General features: G+C 44.1%; 1 protein-coding gene across 1 annotated transcript in view; it reads right to left on the bottom strand.

The window, feature by feature from the left end:
* Positions 1–681: 681 nt before the first annotated feature.
* LOC125758250 (uncharacterized) overlaps positions 682–21,454 on the bottom strand; it is a 220,036-nt gene continuing 199,263 nt past the window's right edge. The window contains exon 3 of the mRNA XM_049415266.1: positions 682–788. Within this exon, the coding sequence (XP_049271223.1) occupies positions 682–788 (107 nt within the window). The remainder of the gene's footprint in view (positions 789–21,454) is intronic.

Here is a 21,454-nt window from a genome sequence, read left to right as displayed (position 1 = left end):
CTTCGTCACGTCGCCTTCTATCTCTCAAAAACAGGGTTTTTTAACCACAAGGGCTGCTTGGCTGAGTGGTCTATCTTCGCTCAACAAATCCGGAGGATTTTCGGGACACCAAACATCCATTCTGAAGTCTCGAAGAAGAAGCTCGACGGACGCGTACCACACCCAGGAGAGATGTACACCTCGTAAATGGAAGACGTCCTTGCCCTTTGCCACCGCGTGGACTCGGCTATGACACAATGTGATCGTGTTCAACACATCCTCAAAGGAATAGGTGGCGTCGCGTTCAACGCTCTGGCCGTCCAAAACCCCCTGTCGAAAAACACACCAGGCCTTGCCTGGCGTATTTTTCCCGTTTCCGCCAGAGCGGGAATTCAGACAGAGTTTCAGGCTGGTGTGGCGGGCCTGGTGTATACTACCGGTTTTCGGGTGTGAACCGGGCAGGTGTGTTTTGGCAAGAAGCGGGCTGGCGTGTTTTTGTGAGACCCAGGACTGTAGTGTTTTGGCAAGAACCGAGCTGGTGTGTTTTTGCACGATGGGTGCAGGTGCAATCCGCCTTTTTATGTCCTTAAATGCATTGTGAATGAAAACGTGCATCTTTACATGGCCGCGGGCAAAAACACAAGGCTTACACAGTAGTTTGGAAATATGATGTCTTCTCTGTTCATATCTGCTGCCCTCGCCTCAACATGGATGTCTTCTGGGACAGCAAAAAGCCTGGTGGTTCTGGGCGGCCTGTTTCGCTTCCTCTTCCGAAAGGCTTTGGGCAGCACTGTAGTGCCTTGAAGAGACTGCAAGAACAATTCATCACAGGATTTCCCTAATTTGATGATTTAAGTTCACAATGGTTGTTGCAGATTTGTGCTCTGCTTTTTTAGGCAAAGAAAAACTACGGAACACAGATCCATTTTCGTTCATTGAGAAATGCCTATAAATGAAATACGGCAGCTGATTAAGACCCACTAAGGTAAAACTTGCAGTAAATATACGTTTGCTACGTGCTCTTCAGTAAATAACCTGCTACATGTTTGTCATACAGCGTAACATACGGACTGAGGAGCTAATTTTTTAAAGTAGGACTATCATTGTAACAAATCTCCACCATGACTCCTTCCAAAGCTGGAATGCTCAGGCTTAATGCTTTTATTGAACTTCGGGAAGCCTCGCACGTCACGAAACAACAATGGCTGGAATGTCAGTACCATGACGGATAATACCACAGTTCAGGTTTTACTTCCCCAAAAAACTCTGGACAAAGAAGAAAATGCACCTTTTGCCACCAAGATTTCAACTATATCCAATTATTTTAATTAGCACACGGAGACAAGGAAGAGATACACATTGACGAGCGCAGTCTAACAACTGGTTTATTGTTTCAAAAACCTTCACATGACAACTCTCCCATCTGCGGGATCTGGCCAAAAAAAGCTTGTGAAAAGCACGCATGGCACAGCTCGTGATCACATGCCGTACAGATGACAAGATCAAAATCTCTTTCTCAAGGAAGGCAGCAGAAAGGTGGCGAACACATTTTTTTGTTCTGCTTGTCAATGTAAATGGCCTCCACTATCTTCCTCGAAGTTTGATATCGATGCCTGTATTCAATGATGGTGCCACTAAAACAAGGCGTACATGCGCACTCCTCGCAATGCAAAGCTAAATGTATGTTAGGGCGACCTTTCAGACTCCACATATGTTCCATTAGCCTCGTGTTTAAACATCGGCCACTCTGAGCTACGTACACATGACCACACGTCAAAGGAATATTGTACACTACATTGTGTGTACATTTAACACCAAAGTAGTCTTCCTGTACACTTTTCAGTTCCTCACATTTCTGGTCAACCAAAGCACACACACCTCCGATTTCGTTCTTGGCCTAAAACACCACCTTAACTTCGTAATTTCTAGCTTAATTTTTACAGCGAAAGCTGTTATGAGATCATTTGACCGGCCGTTTTTGGCGCCGTAGTTGTCGGCCGCCGCCGCCGCCGCCGCTGCCGCCGCCGCCGGTGTCCGTAACCAGTATCGATCGAAATAAGAAAAAAAACTAAATAAGAAAAAAATTCCAGGATGGAACGAGGTTCGAACCTGGGCCCTCTGCGTGGGAGCCCTGTATTCAACCTCTGAGCCATGCCGGTGCTTGAAACTGCTTTGCAAAAAGGTCCTATACAGGCCTCATGTCAGGGAAGGAACCTCATTAGCATATGCAATATAGAGTGGTAGAAGAGTAAAATAAGCATCAAGCGTCGCACAACGCGAATTCTTTAACCAGGCGTCACACAATGCGAATTGCGCAACGAGTAGGTTGTTGAATGCTTCCAACCCATTACAAAGGGCTCTGCCATAATTCTTCATCGTCATCAGGCACAACATCAACAAAGTGCGCATAATGCCTTACATGCGTTTAGCAGGTACCAACGCTCTCCGTAGAATGACGAAAAATGGCACAGTTCCTGCTGCCCTACTTCTCAAAAATTACAATGCTTGATAGCGTAGTGGGTTCCTCGCAAGTGCACTTGTATTGGTTGCCAAGGAAGCCCATAAGCACATGATCCACTTCCTCGGGGTCTCAGTAAAATTACAATGATTTATAGCGTAGTGGGTTCCTCGCAAGCGCACTTGTATTGGTTGACAAGGAAGCCCATAAGCGCATGATCCATTTCCTCGGGGTCTCAGTAAAGTTATTCGCCCCCCCCCCGTCTCTCTCCCACGTCAATGTATGTTATACAGCATGGTGGGAGAGTTAAATAGCGACCGGGCGTCACCCAATGCAAATTACATAACTGGTGGGCCGTTTAAAGATTCCAACCCATTACAAAGGGCTGAGACATAATTCTTCATCGTCATCAGTCGTCGCGTCAACAAAGTGCACATAATGCCTTACAGACGTGTAGCTGGTGCCTCGCTTCTCCGCAGGATGACGAATAATGGCTTAGTAGTTGCTTCCCAACTTCAAAAAATTGTGATTTATGGCGTAGTCGGTACCTTTCTAGTGTACATGTATTGTAGCCCCCAAGAGAGCTTCGGGCTCTAGAAACGCCGCTCTTCCAGCTTTCGCTGTGACTGTGCTGCGGTTTCAGCGCAGGCCTGGCGTTTTTTTATTCTGTGAGATAAGCCGTGCACGTAAAGCTTGTTAAGTGTGTACCAAGAAGCACCAGTTTGTTAAATGTGTAAGGAATGTAGTGTACAATAGTCCTTTGACGTGTGGTCATGTGTACGTAGGGCAGACTGGCAGATGTATAAACACCAGGCTGAGAACATATGTCGGGTCTGAAGGGTCGCCCTAACACACATTTAGCTTTTCACTGCAATGAGTGCACATGCACGCCTTGTTTTAGTAGCACCATCATTGAATACAGACATCGCAATCAAACTTCAAGGAAGATAGTGGAGTTCTTTTTCCTTGACAAGCAGAAAGAAAAATGTGTTAGCCACCTTTCTGTTGATTTGCCTGAGAAAGAAATTTTGCTGTTGTCATCTGTACGGCATGTGATCACGAGCTGCGCCATGTGTGCTTTTGAGGAGTTTTTTTGGCCAGATCGCGCAGATTGGAGGGTTGTCAAGTGAAGGTTCTCAAAAAAATAAACTAGTTCCTAGACTGCGCTCGTCATTGTGTATCTCGCCCTTGTCTCCGTGTGCTTGCGCGAATCAGTGAAGATGAATATGTTCCAACTAGGCCGACTTGCAGTAATGCTTGAAGTAGACAAGCATTTCAGCATTTCAACCATTAGGCATGTATATTCTGTGGCTGTAAATAGAACTTACAGCTGTGCTCAGAAATAGCGCACTGAAGTCGCCGAACAGGTACCAGGTCATAAAACAGCATGCATGTATGGCAGAAAACGTGCACGCTACTAAATGCGCAAGCTTTCTCGCTGACCTCTCTCTGCTTCCACTTTGTGCGGGGACAATGGCTGGTGTGCAGTCTTCTGGCCGCCTTCTGCTGCAAAACGATTTGTTCCGGTGAAGCTCCTATGCGCGCCGGCATCTGTCCACCATATTGCGTTCGTGGAACTCTGAACCAAATGGAAGTCCTTTTTTGAGGCGGCCCTTGAGAGCACCGCACAGTTAGGCAAGTCAACCTGCACAGATACAAACGAAAAATTATTTCTTTAGCAAACAGCACTGCTTAATTCATCCCAATGACAATAGGGACGAGCTGAATATCAACATTCTGAACTACACATTGAACTTAAAACACATACAGCGAACCCTGCTGATACATTTTTGAAGGGACCGTACTAAGCATGAAATTTAGAGCTGGGAAATGAAAGAGATGAAAACACGAAAATATTAAAAAATAATTAGTGTTGAACTGAACAGGATTTCATCCGTATTCTTATGCTTGAAAAGACTGTGCGTTTCTGGAGGATTTACTCATTGCAGATAAGCATGAAAGGTTTTCGAGCACCTTCAGTATCATATCGTCTAAAAAATTTAACGCCACCATAGCCGAAGCGTCACAAGCGATCACTTATGGCAATACCTTCGTGAGATTATCCCCAGATGTGTCAATGTTGCTGCGCGATAACATACCGCTATTGGCACAGTGCCGGGCTGCCGTGGCTGGTAGTAGATGACCGAATACCTCCCATAAGTGAATGTATCCCCGAAAAACGGACGTCCAAGAAAGATTCTTACTAGACCAACTTCTAAACTTATCCCTGGTGCTCGCATTGGCATACTCAGCCTTGATCTAGTCGATGGATAGAATCGTAGACATGAGAATGGCATCATCCACAAAAATGTGATCAATATATGCAATTCTGTTGACACGAACAGTTGGAGGCGTGAAAACACTAAGCACATGCAGCACACTCACACCATGCTTGCAAGACCACTGTGACGAGTCAACTACCCACAAGAAAAACAAAGGCAGAGCAAAAAGACAGCGGACATCGACAAATAATGATTAATCCACATTCGACAGTGGCAATAAATGCCAACGTCAAAGCCAAGGGTCTCAAATACGCGGCCCGCGAACCTTTTGCTAGTGGCCTGTGAATTCCCAGATAATAAACTCTTGTGAGTTTTTCAAAAGGTATTCGAATTATTTTCTCGCCTATTGCGATTATCAATGCTTTGTTCAGCGGGGCTACAGAGACGCGACTGATCTCAAGCATCTTTTTGCTGAGACACACCATACGGTCACTGTTGAAACATCACCATTGAAGAAAAACTGTTTCAGAATTTTAGCCATTCTGCAGATCGGTATTGATATCTTTCTTGAAACCAACGTCAAATCCCCTGTGGATATGACCCATACATGAGATATTGGGCAGGCATGCTTCCAAATAACAATGTTATGTGACATTTTGTTCAAATCTCTCCCCGCTCCGACTTTCTTCACTGTCCCGGCCCTTGTTCCACTAAATTTCAGGACTGCGGCCCGCTAGCTGAGATGAGTCTGAGACCTCTGCTCTAAGGCCTCACTTTCGCGAGCGCCCAACAGAAGTTTACAACCAATTATATCACAGACGTCATCTTTGCAGTAAAAATCTGATATGCTGTTTTGGTCGCGAGTACCAGAAGAACTCAAGTTATGGGTTTTCCTTCAACAACTCATGCAGCTAGCTAATCTTGCGGTCAAGCCAAGCCAAGCCGGTCGGAAAGTTAACATAGCCGCTCTCTTCCGACCAGCTCCGAGCGTACTTCGCGATGTAATGGGATTCCCAATATATTGGACCCTATGGAAGCTATGCCGGGACCAGCGAAAACCGATGAACCAGCCAGGAAAATGCAGCGAGGAACACAACAGCGGGGCTGTACTAAGCCAAGTGCAAGCTTGAAAATAATATTGAAACCAGTGTGTCGGAGCGGAACGAAAACCGAAAACGAAAAACGAAAAAAACGACATTTTTGACCGGAATGAAAACGTAACCGAAACTTTATTATTTCGTTCCGGAGTGAAACCGAAATTCTTTCAATGGTTTTTCGGTTCACGAGAGAACTTCGCAATCCGGAACAACTGCTCATGCAATGTGAGCATATGTCAGGGTACATAATTAGCGCGTACCTCAGGCGGGAATTCTGAAGCAAGGAAGCCTTGAACTTGTGCGGAAAGCGAAAACAGTGGCAACCAGAGGTGCTTATATTAACGCAAGTGGACTTCTGCGCGCCTGTCACGCAGGCCATAGTGAAGAAGGCATCGTCGGCGCAGAAGTTTGTTAAAGCGAAAGCTGTTATGAGATCACAACAGCTGAATTTGGCGCCATAGTTATCCGCCACTGCTGGTGTCCGTGACCGCTATCCCGTGAAATAAGAAACAAATAAATGAGAAACAAGTTTCTAGGGTCGGGTGGGACTTTAACCCACGCCCCCCTGCGTGGCAGTCGGGTCTTTCACCACAGTGCCACGTTGGTGCTTGTAACTCCTTCACAAAAATACTCTATACAGGTGTCATGTCGGCCACGAAATCGTGTTAACAATGTAATATAGTGTGGCAGAAGAGTAAAATAACAACCAGTCATCACACAATGCTAATAGCGCAAAGAGTGTGTAGTTTAATGCTTCCCACCTGTGTTGTGGAGTTGCCGCTCCTGAATTGGAATGACTACGGAATCATTCCACATTTTCGCCACCCCGGAAAGCAATGGGAATGGAATGGGGACAACGCTTGGAGGAATGTAATGGAAATGGCATTAAGAAACTTTTGCACGGAATCGAATGGGAATGGAATGACGTCTTCTTTCGAAAATAGAGCACGTTTTCGTCTACGTGCTCTTTTCCAAACTTCAAAGATTAGTAGGACAGAGTCACGAATTTAAATAAAGCAGTATTTTTCAAATGGTTTGGCTGATTACAAGCACGGTACACTTATAAGCAACGCGCCTACTACAAACTGAGGCATAAGTTAGTGTACAAACAATTGCATTATCCGAGCAGATACTGAAGGGAGAAATGAATTACCGCTGTGCGTTGGTTCTCATTTATACCCCTTCACGAAAGTGCCAGATACTCTGTGCGCAGCCGGATCTTTATCTCACGAGCAGTTGAGTACCTGACACACGTAAATAACATTTGCGACAAGGAAGACATTTCATAGCTGCACGCAGGCGAACACGGAAAGTTCTCCTCACCCCATCCATGCATGCGAGGCGCGCTTGACAAGCGTGAGTGCGGACGAGCAGCGCGGCCCAGTGTAGCGTATTCAATGCAAAGGCAAAAGGTACGCGAGCGGTGCACTGTTCCAAGTAATACCAGCAAATCTAAAGGGTTTTGTTTCCCATTAACCAAATCTTAGTTACAACTTTTGTCAGCATAAAAATACGTTATGTCGTCATGTTAGTATTACCATATTTAGACTTGAACAATACTAAAACACCACTATTTGTTTAAACATGCTGACCATGCAAATATTATAGGTAGCGGGAGGACCGCCCCTATGGGAATTAGTAGGGCGATTGTACTGCACGAGATATTTCACCAAGATACTATCCCTAGGCCTTGGTAACGTGATTTGCGTGCTTTTGCAGTTGATGATGATGATAACAACTTTATTGTTCCGCCAGAAAAGGAGGCCCCCTACTCCCCGTCCTCGGCACACAGGCCTAGGTAACGGGGGCCGGCACCTCCGCGATTAGAAGCAGGCGAGAGGGCTCGACTCCTCGCGGCTTCTTCCCCCAGGCGGATGGCTTGTTGCTGTGAAGCGGGTTCCTCGCTTCGCAGCAGATCTTAATGCATGTGATGTCATTAGCTTGATGGGGCGTTTATTCTTTAAGACCTCAATAAAACTATCAAGATGCCTTTCCTACGTTGAGAAATTACAGGAATGGAATGGAACTGCCCGGCCGTTCCCGGAGTGGGAATGGGCTAGGTTTTTTTTCTCCCGAGGAATTGAAAGGAGAATAGTAGTAAGTTCTAATTGCCCGGAATAGAACTAGAATGGAATGGAGGCGCCCATTCCGCAACACTGCTTCCCACCCACTGCAATGTGCTCAACCATAATTCTCCATCATCATCAGCCACAGCACAAAGTGCACATAACGCCTCACAGATGTGTAGAGGGTACCATGATTCTGCGAATAATGACGAATAATCACATAGTGGAAACTTCGCTACCTCAGAAAATTTACGATGACTTATGGCGTAGTGGGTACCTTGCATGCGTACTTGTATTAGTTGCCCCAAGAGACTGTACAACGGGCTCTACTAAGTCCGCTCTTCCAGCTTTCGCTGTGACTGCGCTGCGTGTTCCGCGCAGGTTTGGCGATCTTTTTATCAGATCTGCGGTCTCGCAGATCTCAGAGTACACTCAATTACGTGCTGCTTCTTAGATCGTGCTCACTCCCTTGACACAAAATATTGAGCCCACTAAAAAAAATTGGTATTTGCCTTTTGAGGATACAATTACTATGGCTTTGAACGCTATACTGGTTTGTGCTAGTTGTTAGGAATTTGTTTTACAGTAACTTCCGCTCCTCCGAAGAGCGTGTTTTACACATGTCCCACTTTCTTAAGCGGAGGGCAAGTAACTACATCACAAATCCAGTGTTTTTTATTATTACCTTAACATGAAATTTTTGCATACAAAAAATAAAAACAACCGTTACGAACCGTTACTGAACATTTTATTTTTCGTTCCGGAACAAAGACGGAACGGAACTTTTTGCAACGGAACGAAACTAAAAGCGAAACGAAAAACATTTCTTGCCGACACCCTGATTGAAGCTACCTCTAAGTCAACATGGAAGTAGTGAATGATAACAGTGCAGCTAGCCCCATAATTATTATTTGTTCTCCTTAATCGTTTAATTTTCTAAGTTTCACTTGCATTAGCCACAGTATTTTCCCCTAAATTGTATAATTCCATATTTGCCCCAGGTTTCAGCGCTTTATTATATTTCACTAGTTAAGAATGCCTTGCGAGGTACTCTTTATATTTTATCACACTGCACATTTCACTGTTTGATGAATACTTCCATTACGTACGAATATTCTCAGATCATTGTGCCTCAAGTGCTGTGAGAAAATTATTATCAAAATGGCTTGTGCAAATGAAAGTTCTCAAATACTAAATAAATTTTTAAAACTGCTAAGTGATGCACTCAGTTTCGCAAAAGGCCTCGCCATTTCTTAGCCAGCTTTTCAACAGGAAAAAATGCTTTTTTTTTTGCTAAGAAGTGAGAATGGGCTTTCAGAAGTGCTGTCTATAAAAGTAATTGAAAAAGAGTTAGTCTGAAAAACACAAGGACAGCTTTCATACTTGGCAAAATACAGAAAAGAAAACATGATGAGCTGTGTTAATTAGTCCAGCAAGAGATTTACAGGGGTCGTTTGGAGGTTCAATCAATCAATCAATCAATCATGTTTTATTTTTCGTCCTTCGTTTACACGATAAAACGGAAAAAAGGTGCCAAGAGAAAAAGCTGCTTCGTCGCAGCTTGACAGAGCTCCTGCCCCCCGTACATAGGCAACATACAGCGAATACATAAGCAAAAAATGAATACAGAATAAAGTATTTATCTTCTATTTACACCTTCAACGGCCTCACAGAACGTCTGTGTAACACAATATAAAATAAAGGAATAAAAAAATTCGGCAGATCCCATGCACTGTGGGAACCAATGTAATGCGAAGCAGCCAGCAAAGAGCTGCATACATCGCCTTGTTTGTCTTTGAGCCAAATGAAATCGTTCATGCCGTGGCATCTAGTCCACTATATATCACATGTTTGCCATGCACGCATGCATACACAATCCAGTGTACACCATGCCAATGAAACGCATATTGCGGTATACAAATGTATGACCTGTCGTTTATGTTCATCACGCACTCGTGTCATGCCATACCAATTTTGGTATATATCACGTTAACAAAACGGCCGGAAGCGCACCATGACAGTGGCATGTAAATCATACCGTACATGACATGCATAACATGACTAGCATGTGAAGACCTCTCATTTATGTTCGTCATACAGTCACATCGCGCAATACCAATTTTGGTGTATATCAAAGGAGCGAAATGGCCGCGAGTGCACCACGAGTAGAGCATGTAAATCATGCCATACGTGACATGAATATTATGGTTTTTCATGTTACCACCTGTCACTAATGTTCATCATACAGTCTCGTCGCGCCATACCAGTTTTGGTATATATCAAGCTATCGAAACGGCCGCGAATGCACCATGAGCGTGGCATGTAAGTCATGACGTACATGGCATTCATGTCATAGTTTTCATGTTACCACCTGTTATTCGTGTTCTTCATACAGTCACATTGCGCAATACCAATTTTGGTGCATATCAATCTAGCGAAACGGCCAGGAGTGCGCCATGAGCATGGCATGTAAATCAATTCGTACATTCCATGCATGTCATGATTATCATGTTACCACCCTTCATTTACGTTCGTCATACAGTGGCGTCGCGCAATACCAGTTTTGGTGCATACCAAGCTAGCGAAACGGCCGGGAATGCACAATGAGCGCGGCATGCAAATCATGACATACATAACCTGCATGTCATGATTTCCATGTTACCACCTCTCATTTACGTTCGTCATGCAGTCGCGTCGCGCAAAACCAATTTTGGTGTATGTCAAGCAAGCGAAACGGCACGAGTGCGTCATGAGCATGACATGTAAATGATGTCGTGCATGTCATGCATGTCATAATTTTCATGTTACCACGTCTCATTTACCTTCGTCATACAGTCGCTTCGCGTAATACCAATTTTGGTGTACATCGAGCTAGCGAAGCGGCCGCGAATGCATCATGAGCGTGGCAATTAAATCATGACATACATGACATGCATGTCATGGTTTTCATCTTACCAACTGTCATTCATGTTCTTCATACAGTCACATCGCGCAATATTAATTTTGGTGTATATCAACCTACTGAAACTGCCGCTAGCACATCATGAGCGTGGCATGTAAATCAGGTAGTACATGACTTGCATGTCATGTCTTTCATGCTATAACGTCTCACTTACGTTCGTCATACTGTCGTGTCGCGTGACTCCAATTTTGGTGTATACCACGCAAGCGAAACGGCCGCGAATGCACCATGAGCGTCGCATATAAATCATGGCATACATGTCATGGATGTCATGGTTTTCATGCTACCACCTGTTATTCATGTTCTTCATACAGTCACATCGTACAATACCGATTTTGGTGTAGATCAATCTAGCGAAACGGCCGCGAGTGCGCCATGAGCGTGGCATGTAAATCATGCCGTGCATGACATGCATATCATGATTTTCATGTTACGACGTGTCAGTTATGTTTGTCATACAGAAATGTCTCGTCATACCAGTTTTCGTATATATTCCTTCAGTTAAACGGCCGCGAGCGCCCCGAGACCATGTCATGTAAATCATGCTTCACATGACATGCACCTCACGATTTGCATGTTAGAACCTGTCATTATGTTCGTCATGAACTCTTGTCACGTCGTACCAATTTTGGTATTTATGAAATTAGCGGAACGGCCGCAAGAGCCCAAAGGCCGTGGAATGTAACTTATGCTGTTCATGACATGCGTGTCATGATTTTCATGATATCATCTGTCATTTATGTTCGTGATAAGGCCATGTTATCACACACCAATTTTGGTATACATCCGATAAACGAAACGGCCTGGAGAGCACAAAGGCGTAGGCGGCTAGATAGATAGATAGATAGATAGATAGATAGATAGATAGATAGATAGATAGATAGATAGATAGATAGATAGATAGATAGATAGATAGATAGATAGATACGCTCAAAGTCGCAGAAGTTCGCTAGAAATGCTTTGCATTTAAAACCAACAAATATGCTTAAATTCTTAGAGCACCTGTCATTCCAGCTTCGGCGCATATTCGCTGCCTCCATAACAGCAGCATTGAACAGCTGTCACTATCGTGCGATTCAACTTGGCGTGAGCTAACGCCATCATGTCCCTTGTTGCTTTTTTTTTCACAAAATTGCTTATGTGGCTTTTATACTTCATTATGAAACATGAATGCATAACTTTTGAATATCGCCTCACTTCTGTTTTGTTCCTTTTTTTTATGTGGGTAAGTTCAGATGAGCATTTTGAGGGCAATGTTGGGCTCGAAGATGAACCAAATCTGCAGGATGAATTTCTTGTAACAGTCAGCAAGGTCTATGGAAATTCGGAGTGTAGTCAAGAGGCGACGATTTTCAAGTCGACAACCCAGATGCTGACCTCTCTGATTTTGTGGCAAGAAATTTAACAGTAATGCTTCCTCGCCTCTATGTAAGTAGGTTGCAAGCTTGTGGTTGTGTGAGTCGTATTTCAATGAACATGTGCTTACTGGATTACAACCACTGGTAGCTCATATTTGAAGGTACAAGATCAAAAGGTTCCGTGTAAAGCGCCGATTATGTGAGATATTGGGGATGGATTACTGACTCCGATTTTAGAAGTTTTCGTATTCTTGCGTTTATTGAAATTACTGCTGTCAAGAACACTAACAAGTTTATTAGGGTTGCCAAGAACGCGTTTGGTATGTTTTCCATGCCACTTCCTGAAAAAAAAAACATTTGTGGTTTTCTTATCGAGGTGGTGGTATCATGTGACATGTAAACACAGTGTGACGTAGGTCTCACGTGAGGACAGCAACACTTGACCTTCTTGGAGCACTTTAGGTTCGGAAAGGACCTTTTGGAAGGCAACGGAATGCAAATTCTGGCTTTTGAGGTACAGTGTCCCGTGTCTCGATGACATTCTGCCATCAAGATACATCAGGCATTTCATGTTGCTTTTCAAAAGTGTCTTCATGCTGCTCAAGGAAACTGTCGAGGAGTCTGAGACATTTATTGCCGAGAGATTGTTAAAGAGGTTTGTTCAAGAGGGTTTCCGTATTGTATAGTGCAGCCGCGCAGAATTTCAATGTCCATCAGCTTCTTCCCCTGGCGAAATCTGTAAGGATGGCGGGACCACTGTGGGCCACTTCGACATTCAATTTGAAGGTGACATTAGAGAGGTTTCGAAGTTAATATCCGCAGCAAAAGATGTGCCTCGACAGGTAACAGAACGCATAGTTATGCACGGTGTGATGCAGTCGCTTCAAAGCCTTGTGACTCTGCCAACGTATTTGAAAAAGCAGCAGGCAATAATTTCAGGAAAGAGCACCGAGCACAGCCAGACCTGTGTGTTACGGGCTCCTCTGCCTCCCTGCGTTTTCGAGGAGAATGTCCTAGCACTAATAAGGGAAGCTGTTGGTCCAGGTGCAGGTGTCAGTAAATATTTGAGAGCTCGTGTCAGAGGCATCGTATTGCACAGTGCGAAGCACATGCGTGCTGAAAAAACATGCTCTAGCTATTTTGAAGATTACAGTGCCATGTTTACCGAATTCGGGGTGTTTTTGCTGCAGGGACAACCATATTATTGTTATGCCAGGAAATTATCTGTCAGCAGTATTTTTACCCTTCATGTACAGCATCGAGCATCCGTCATCACATGTAGGGCAGTGTTTGCTGCGTGAAAGCAGCATGGCTTCACCGTGTGTTCTTGTAAATCGAGGAAGTTCTAGCAAAAATACCGAATGTTTTTGAAGGCGGCTAAACGATGGTGGTGAATCTTTATGATGTTTACGAGACGTGTTTCGCGAAACTTCATATGGTGCACCTTGTACAACAGTTGATATGATAGGTTAGAATGTACAGTTTTCCTTTTCTTTCTTTCATTGGTGAGCATGTCTCCTTTTGTCAGTGCATTTGTTATTAATCCCCCTCCTGCATGCCTAGGCATGCAGCAGTGTGTTTCTGCTTTTTATTAATTACTCAAATGCCTCATGTGTCAAATAATTACTCATTACTTGGTGAGGGTCTTGTGACAGTAAGGCAGAGAATATTGCAGGAATCTTTTTCGTTTAACGTTGATCTGACACTCGAGTCTAACTACTCTGATTGACGATATAGGCTCATGCAGAATTTTTAAAAGGAAGATTCACTCACACTTACTATCTACATAAACATAATCGCCGTCATCATAATCACTGTTTTGTATTCTCTAAAGTATTTGTTTTTTTTTAATTTTTAAAACCTCATGTATTGAAGTCTTACGGTTCGTCATGCAAATCAGATTCACGTTTGTTTATGTTCTCAAACTTTGTTTCATTTGTTCGTCACATATATGCCTTACTGATGTCATTGCCTGGGCCAATTCCCTCATCTGTTTTTTTATATGCCAAGCATTTCTTAGCGAACTTCTGCGACTTTGAGCGTATCTATCTATCTATCTATCTATCTATCTATCTATCTATCTATCTATCTATCTATCTATCTATCTATCTATCTATCTATCTATCTATCTAGCCGCCTCCGACTTTGTGCTCTTCTGGCCATTTCGTTAATCGAATGTATACCAAAATTGGTGTGTCATAACATGGCCTTATTACGAACATAAGTGACTGGTCATATCATTAAAATCATGACACGCATGTCATGAACAGCATGATTTACATTCCACGGCCTTTGGGCTCCCTGGCTGTTCCGTTAATCGGATGTATACCAAAATTGGTGTGTCATAACATTGCCTTATCACGAACATAAATGACAGGTCATATCATGAAAATCATGACACGCATGTCATGAACAGCATGATTTATATTCCACGGCCTTTGGGCTCTTGCGGCCGTTCCGTTAATTTCATATATACCAAAATTGATACGGCGTGACAAGAGTTCATGACGAACATAATGACAGGTCATAACAAGCAAATCATGACGCGCATGTCATGTGCAGCATGATTTACATGACATGGTCTCGGGGCGCTCGCGGCCGTTTAAGAGAAGGGATACATACGAAAACTGGTATGACGAGACATTTCTGTATGACGAACATAACTGAGACGTGGTAACATGAAAATCATGATATGCATGTCATGTATGACATGATTTACATGCCACGCTCATGGAACACTCGCGGCCGTTTCGCTAGATTGATATACACCAAAATTGGTATTGTGCGATGTGACTTTATGAAGAACATGAATAACAGGTGGTAGCATGAAAATCACGACATCCATGACATGTATGTCATGATTTACATGCCACGCTCGTGGTGCATTCGCGTCCATTTCGCTTGCGTGATATACACCAAAATTGGTGTTACGCGACACGACTGTATGACGAACGTGAGACGTTGTAACATGAAAATCATGACATGCAAGTCATGTACGACCTGATTTACATGCCACGCTAATGATGCGCTAGCGGCCGTTTCACTAGGTTGATATACACCAAAATTGGTATTGCGCGATGTGACTGTATGAAGAACATGAATAACAGTTGGTAAGATGAAAACCATGACATGCATGTCATGTATGTCATGATTTAATTGCCACGCTCATGATGCATTCGGGGCCGCTTCGCTAGCTTGATGTAACCAAAATTGGTATTGCGCGACGCGACTGCATGACTCACGTAAATGAGAGGTGGTAACATGGAAATCATGACATGCAGGTTATGTATGTCATGCTTTACATGCCGCGCTCATAGTGCATTCCCGGCCGTTTCGCTATCTTGGTATACACTAAAATTGGTATTGCGCGACGCGACTGCATGACGAATGTAAATGAGAGGTGGTAACATGGAATCATGACATGCAGGTTATGTATGTCATGATTTACATGCCGCGCTCATGGTGCATTCCCGGCCGTTTCGCTAGACTGATATGCACCAAAATTGATATTTCGCGATGTGACTGTATGAAGAACATGAATAACAGGTGGTAACATGAAAACTATGACATGCATGCCATGTATGTCATGACTTACATGCCACGCTCATAGTGCATTCGCGGCCGTTTCGATAGCTTGATATACACCAAAACTGGTATTGCGCGATGTGACTGTATGATGAACATTAGTGACAGGTGGTGACATGAAACACCATAATATACATGTCATGTATGGCATGATTTACATGCTCTACTCATGGTGCACTCGCGGCCATTTCGCTCCTTTGATATACACCAAAACTGGTACTGCGCGATGTGACTGTATGACGAACATAAATGAGATGTCTTAACATGTGAATCATGTTATGCATGTCATGTACGGTATGATTTACATGCCACTGTCATGGTGCGCTTCCGGCCGTTTCGTTAACGTGATATATACCAATTATTGGTATGGCATGACACGAGTGCGTGATGAACATAAGCGACAGGTCATGCATTTATATAGCAGAATATGCGTTTCATTGGCATGGTGTACACTAGATTGTGCATGCATGCGTGCATGGCAAACATGCGATATATGGTGGACTAGATGCCATGGCATGAATGATTTCATTTGGCTCAAAGACAAACAAGGCGATGTATGCAGCTCTTTGCTGGCTGCTTCGCATTACATCGATTCCCACAATGCGTGGGATCTGCCGAATTTTTTCTTATACACATGTGACTTGCATGTAGCAACTAATTTATTCTTATTACCTTATTGACTGTTAGTTTTTTACCCTGAGCATTTTGTCATTTTCGTGGGATTTTAGGCTTTCAGGGGGCAGGTACCATGTCAGGCTTTTGTACCTTTTCGCCGGTCTCCTAAGCAAATTGTAATTTTCTTTGTTTTGCTTTTTCCTGAAATAAACTTACACTTCATCTTGCTTGTCTATTCGCCTTCTCGTATGACATTTTTAGTATTGGCATTTTGCAGGAAGAATAGGCATATGCAGAAAACAAACTACAGTGTCAACCATTCCTTAAAAAAAATCACAGCATATCCACGGAGTGAATGATGATGAGTGGGCGAAGCTGCGGAGGTTCATCGGTAAACCGTGAATCTTCCGTGATTTCTGCCCAGTACATCATCACCGACGTATGATCGGGCGCGTTTATACTAAAGGTTCGATGAGAGTTATGACGAGTTGCAGCTCACTTTAATTTTACATGTACGTTGTGAATTTTCAATGTTTATAAAACCATTGCTTTAGAAAACATCTGGCGTCTTTCGTTAAGCAGCTGGCGTCTTTTCGTTTTTCTTTAGAAACATCTGGCGTTCTTTCGTTTTGCTTTTAGAAAACATCTGGCGTCTTTCGTTGGTTTATTTCATCAATCAACGGTGTTTTGAACAAAATATTTATTGTTTAATCACGCACAGGAGAAATCTCACCAGGCACTACCTTGGAGGTAAACAATGGCTGCTAATGGGAATGAGAGACAGAAGTCGGCTTTTAGCTAACACTTACACTTCTACTTCTACTAACGTTTCCTACTGGAATATGCCAATGGCTGCTAATGGGGAATGAGAGACAGAAGAATTCGGCTTTTAGTTAACGCGCACGCTGCGAATTTTTTATTGTTCAACAACGCACAGGAAAAATCTCCCACCGGCACCACCTTGGAGGTCAAGATCTGGTACTAGCGTTACGACTGGTTACGCACTACGACTACGAGGGACGAACGGGTGCCGCTTTAAGGAGCTTCGCCCCTAAAACAAACATGTGAAGCTTAGAATAACAGAGAGCTGAGCTAGTTGGTAAGTATTCATTCTAAAAAGACAGGGCGTGCAAACACGGACACAAGAAAGAAGTCAGGACACCACAAACGCCGTTTGTGGTGTCCTGACTTCTTTCTTGTGTCCGTGTTTGCACGTCATGTCTTTTTAGAATGAAGCATGTGAAACATTCTTTTGATGCTATTTGCTTATGCTACTTCTGCCTGTTAGTGAACCTAAATTTCTGTGCTTGGTCGCCAAATTGAGAAGTGATATGTCCGATACTGGCAGCTGTTTTGTTGCGCCCTTCCTTCTTTGGTCTCTACTCTTAAAGGTCAAAGGGCACAAGAACAATATCTCATAATTTTAATGGGTTTACTAAAGCTGGTTTTTCACTTTCCATTTCAAATGTGCTTTTCATTTCCAATGTTCATATGCGAGTACAGCATAATTTCAAAATTTTTAGCAGTTATATTGAAGGCCTTTTATGGCACAACGTTCTGGGATTGCCGAAATGTTCAATATTCTGGGATTGCCGTTTTGGGTTTGTCGATTGCCTATTTCTTTGATTATTTGCATTCTTTTTTATGGGACATTGATGTACCTCCACGTATGCCTACCGCAGTTCACCATGTGTGTATAGTGTAATTAGAAGTACAAAAATTTCTTCTGTGCTGATGCGTTGCATAAATGCAAATGTGACATTGCTTTCTTTGTCTTTTTATAGATGCCTCATCAACTACTGTCAGCTGTGCAATGCATGAGAGTGCAAGAAGTGTATGCAGTTCTCTTGCTTGGTGTCTTGTACCGTGGAGAATTTTAAGTTTGTGTATATATATACATATTTATTTATTTATTTATTTATTTATTTATTTAGGTAAATAGCTAGATAAATTTGTGAAAGGCATGGTAGACGTCTACAAGGTACTCAAAAAGCGTCTAAGACAAATATTTTCTGCACTACACATATGCCGGCCCAAGAGTTACCTAATTTGACCTGTACACCAGTTATGACATCAGAGCTCACAATTCCATAGCTTCTCTGCACGGCACAGAACCGGATACAATCGATCAGTTGCATTATCCTCTTGTGTATGGAATGGAATGGTTTTGTTCTTTGCGTAGACGGCAAGGCCTCCTGCTTAGAGCACTGCACGGGCTCGGGCCTACCCGAAAACCCGGGCCCGGCCCGGCCCGTGGGCCGGGCCGGGCCGGGTAAAGCAGTTTTCACGGCGGGCCCGGGCCGGGCTCGGGCCTGAAGCTCCGGGCTTAGGGCCGGGCCCGGGTTTGAGGTGACGGGCTCGGGTCGGGCCGGGCTTGGACTTTGCTCCGTTCTTAAAGGGTCGCTAAAGCGAAACACTGAATGGGTTTAGACCGATAAAGTGTACTCTGAGAACCCGAACGTCAGTAATTTCACCATCAATGAGTTCATTAATAAATAAGAAAATCAAGGTCAAAGTACCATTTTGAAATTTCGCGCTGAAATCTCCGCACATGACGTCACGTATTTCAAACTGTATTCGTCGCATTTTGCGGACATTAACTCAACAAAATTTCCAGAAACTTGGTATGTTAAGCCTATGACCCCCTAAGAGGTCAATGTACTTCATATTTACCCACTATAAAATACGTAGGGCCCAGTAGATGCCGTCAGAATCTATGACGACACGGCGTTTGCTGAATTTCAAGTTGGCGTCGTTACCTGCAGTTTCCTGCGAGTTTTCTCTCTTACCAAGAGTCTTGTCGCGGCGAGCGTGGTGCTTTTGGAATGGTAAAAGAGTAATTTACTGATAATAGAAAAGTCGTTTTTCTCTTTAATGTGCCTTGTTCCGCATACGCTATGCGTACATATATGTCCCACATTTTATCTCGAGAAAACGGTTTTTTTTTAAGTGGGGTAAACTATTTGGAGAAGTTTGATGAGGGATAAGTACTGAACTTTTTTTGCTTCTTGGATATGAGCTACTTGATTTATCTGAAACGGGCGAGCTAAAAGTAAAAAGACCAGGCGCTCATATGTGACATCTCGCTCTTCCGTGCTTTATTTGCTTTCGTTATTATTCTATATCCCAAATGTTACTCTGTAATCGCAGCAATAAATGTAATATAATAAAATTATACCTATGAGATGTCACCGTAAGAGCGAGCACAGAGCTCCAACGCGGGGAAACATTGTCGAAAGTTTGAGCCACCCTCTAGAATGAAATGACTGCACGGAGTCTTGATTCATAGAATCCCTATAAAGGCACATTCTTTTTCTCTGACAGTGTGACGGCTCCCAGTGGTCATGTGGCGCCAGATGGACATGTACAGCGTGCTTTGTGTGCCCACATTGTTAACGTCTGAGCTTTCGTCTTGTTCCGCCATATCAGGGGTCTCAAACTCACCTCAGCTAACGGGCCGCATTCACGAAAATTTACTCCCGCAAGGGCTAGGGCAATGACGAAAGTAGGAGAGTGGGAGGGGGAACAGGTTTTAAAACTACCGTCATTTCACAGCAGACCTTTCCCATATCTCATATACGGGATCATTTCTGAAGGGGATTTGGCGGCAGGATTCCAACAACATATCGATCCCCATTTTCGCAAAATAGTGCGGAACGGAGCAACTCGGAGCGCGCCAGACTCTATCGAAGAACAGGAAACCGAGGGGCATCAAGGGCACGTGCACGTGGCCGGCGCAGCGACTCCGGAGGTTCTGCAGTGTGGAGAAGGGAAAAGAGGAGTAGCTTGCTAACTGATCCTTCTCCTGAGGAGAACGGTCGCCGTTTGCGAGATCGCGCCAGAGAAAGGCCCGCGCTTTCAAGAGTGCATGAAGGTAGAGCATGTTGAGAACGCTACCTTGGCCGCTCTGGAGTTAGGGACAATTCCGAAAGACGCTCCTTGCGGGGACGAGGTTTGTTCCAGCAGCCCTAATGGGGTCAGTCAGGAGCTGGATACCTTCCTCGTGCTTCGAAAGGACGTTTCGGAATCGTCAAACGTACACACGAATAGCGTGGTGGCTGACTACAGCAAGGACGCGACGCTTCAAGGGTTCGGCGATACCGTCGGTGAGGGCGCTGCTTTAGATTTTATCTGCGCTGAAGCAGCTAAGTTGGTCCGACAGTCCGACGTGGCGGAGAATTCAAAAAGTATGAGCGGGATAGAAGGTGTAGCACAACACCAACGAGCTGCACAACTCCACAAGTCATGCCCCAAAGTAATGATCGATGCATGGTGGGTAAGGGTGTTTGCCGAAATCGCAGAAAAAAAAAGGTGCGAAAGCGTTCGGCAGACGTTTCGGAATTGTCAAAAGCTGACACGGTTAGCGGGGCAGCCAACCATAGCAAGGACGCGACGATTCAGGGGTGCAGCGATACCATAGGAGAGGGTCTAGTTTCCGATTTTGTCAGTGTTGACACAGATAATTTGGATCATAATAAAGTTTATCCATCCATCAATTCATCCTTTGTTGTTATTGCACTTCCTATCGAAACTGAACTCGTGCTGCAAATCACTTTCCTTGCTACAATGTCTGCTACAAAACGCCCTTCATGATCCCCAGTGTATTTGCAGAAAAAATGGGTACAGTATACCACTGCCGAACAAACATAAATTGTATCCAGTATGTCCGCTCAACTGTTTGCACCATGAGCCTCTCTTTACAAGAAATTACTGTATGTTAATGTATAATTGTTTAGCGAAACATGCGCCAACAAAGCGTAGACATTTGCCACGTAAAACACCTTGCTGTCGATTCCATGTTCGGGCAACACCACCTAGATTACTGAGTCGGGCCTCAGTCGGGCCTGATCTGTGGTCGGGCCGGGCCGGGCCGGGTAGGCGAAATTTTTTCGCGGGTTCGGGCCGGGCCCGGGTCTCATTTTGAGTCACCGGGCCGGGTTCGGGCGGGTAAATTTGACTGAGTTCCGGGCTCGGGCCGGGCCCGGGCCGAGAATTACAGCCCGTGCAGTGCTCTACTCCTGCTCTCTTTTTTTAATATTACAATTTCGGTGCTAGCGTGATAGCAGGACCGGGTGAAGATAATAGCGTTGTACTAGTGTCGACGTTCACAGC

This window comes from Rhipicephalus sanguineus, chromosome 4, assembly GCF_013339695.2.
Source record: "Rhipicephalus sanguineus isolate Rsan-2018 chromosome 4, BIME_Rsan_1.4, whole genome shotgun sequence".
In the NCBI taxonomy this organism is placed as follows: domain Eukaryota; kingdom Metazoa; phylum Arthropoda; class Arachnida; order Ixodida; family Ixodidae; genus Rhipicephalus; species Rhipicephalus sanguineus.
Note: the sequence above shows the minus strand (reverse complement) of the source record. Positions and strands in the feature narration are given on the sequence as shown.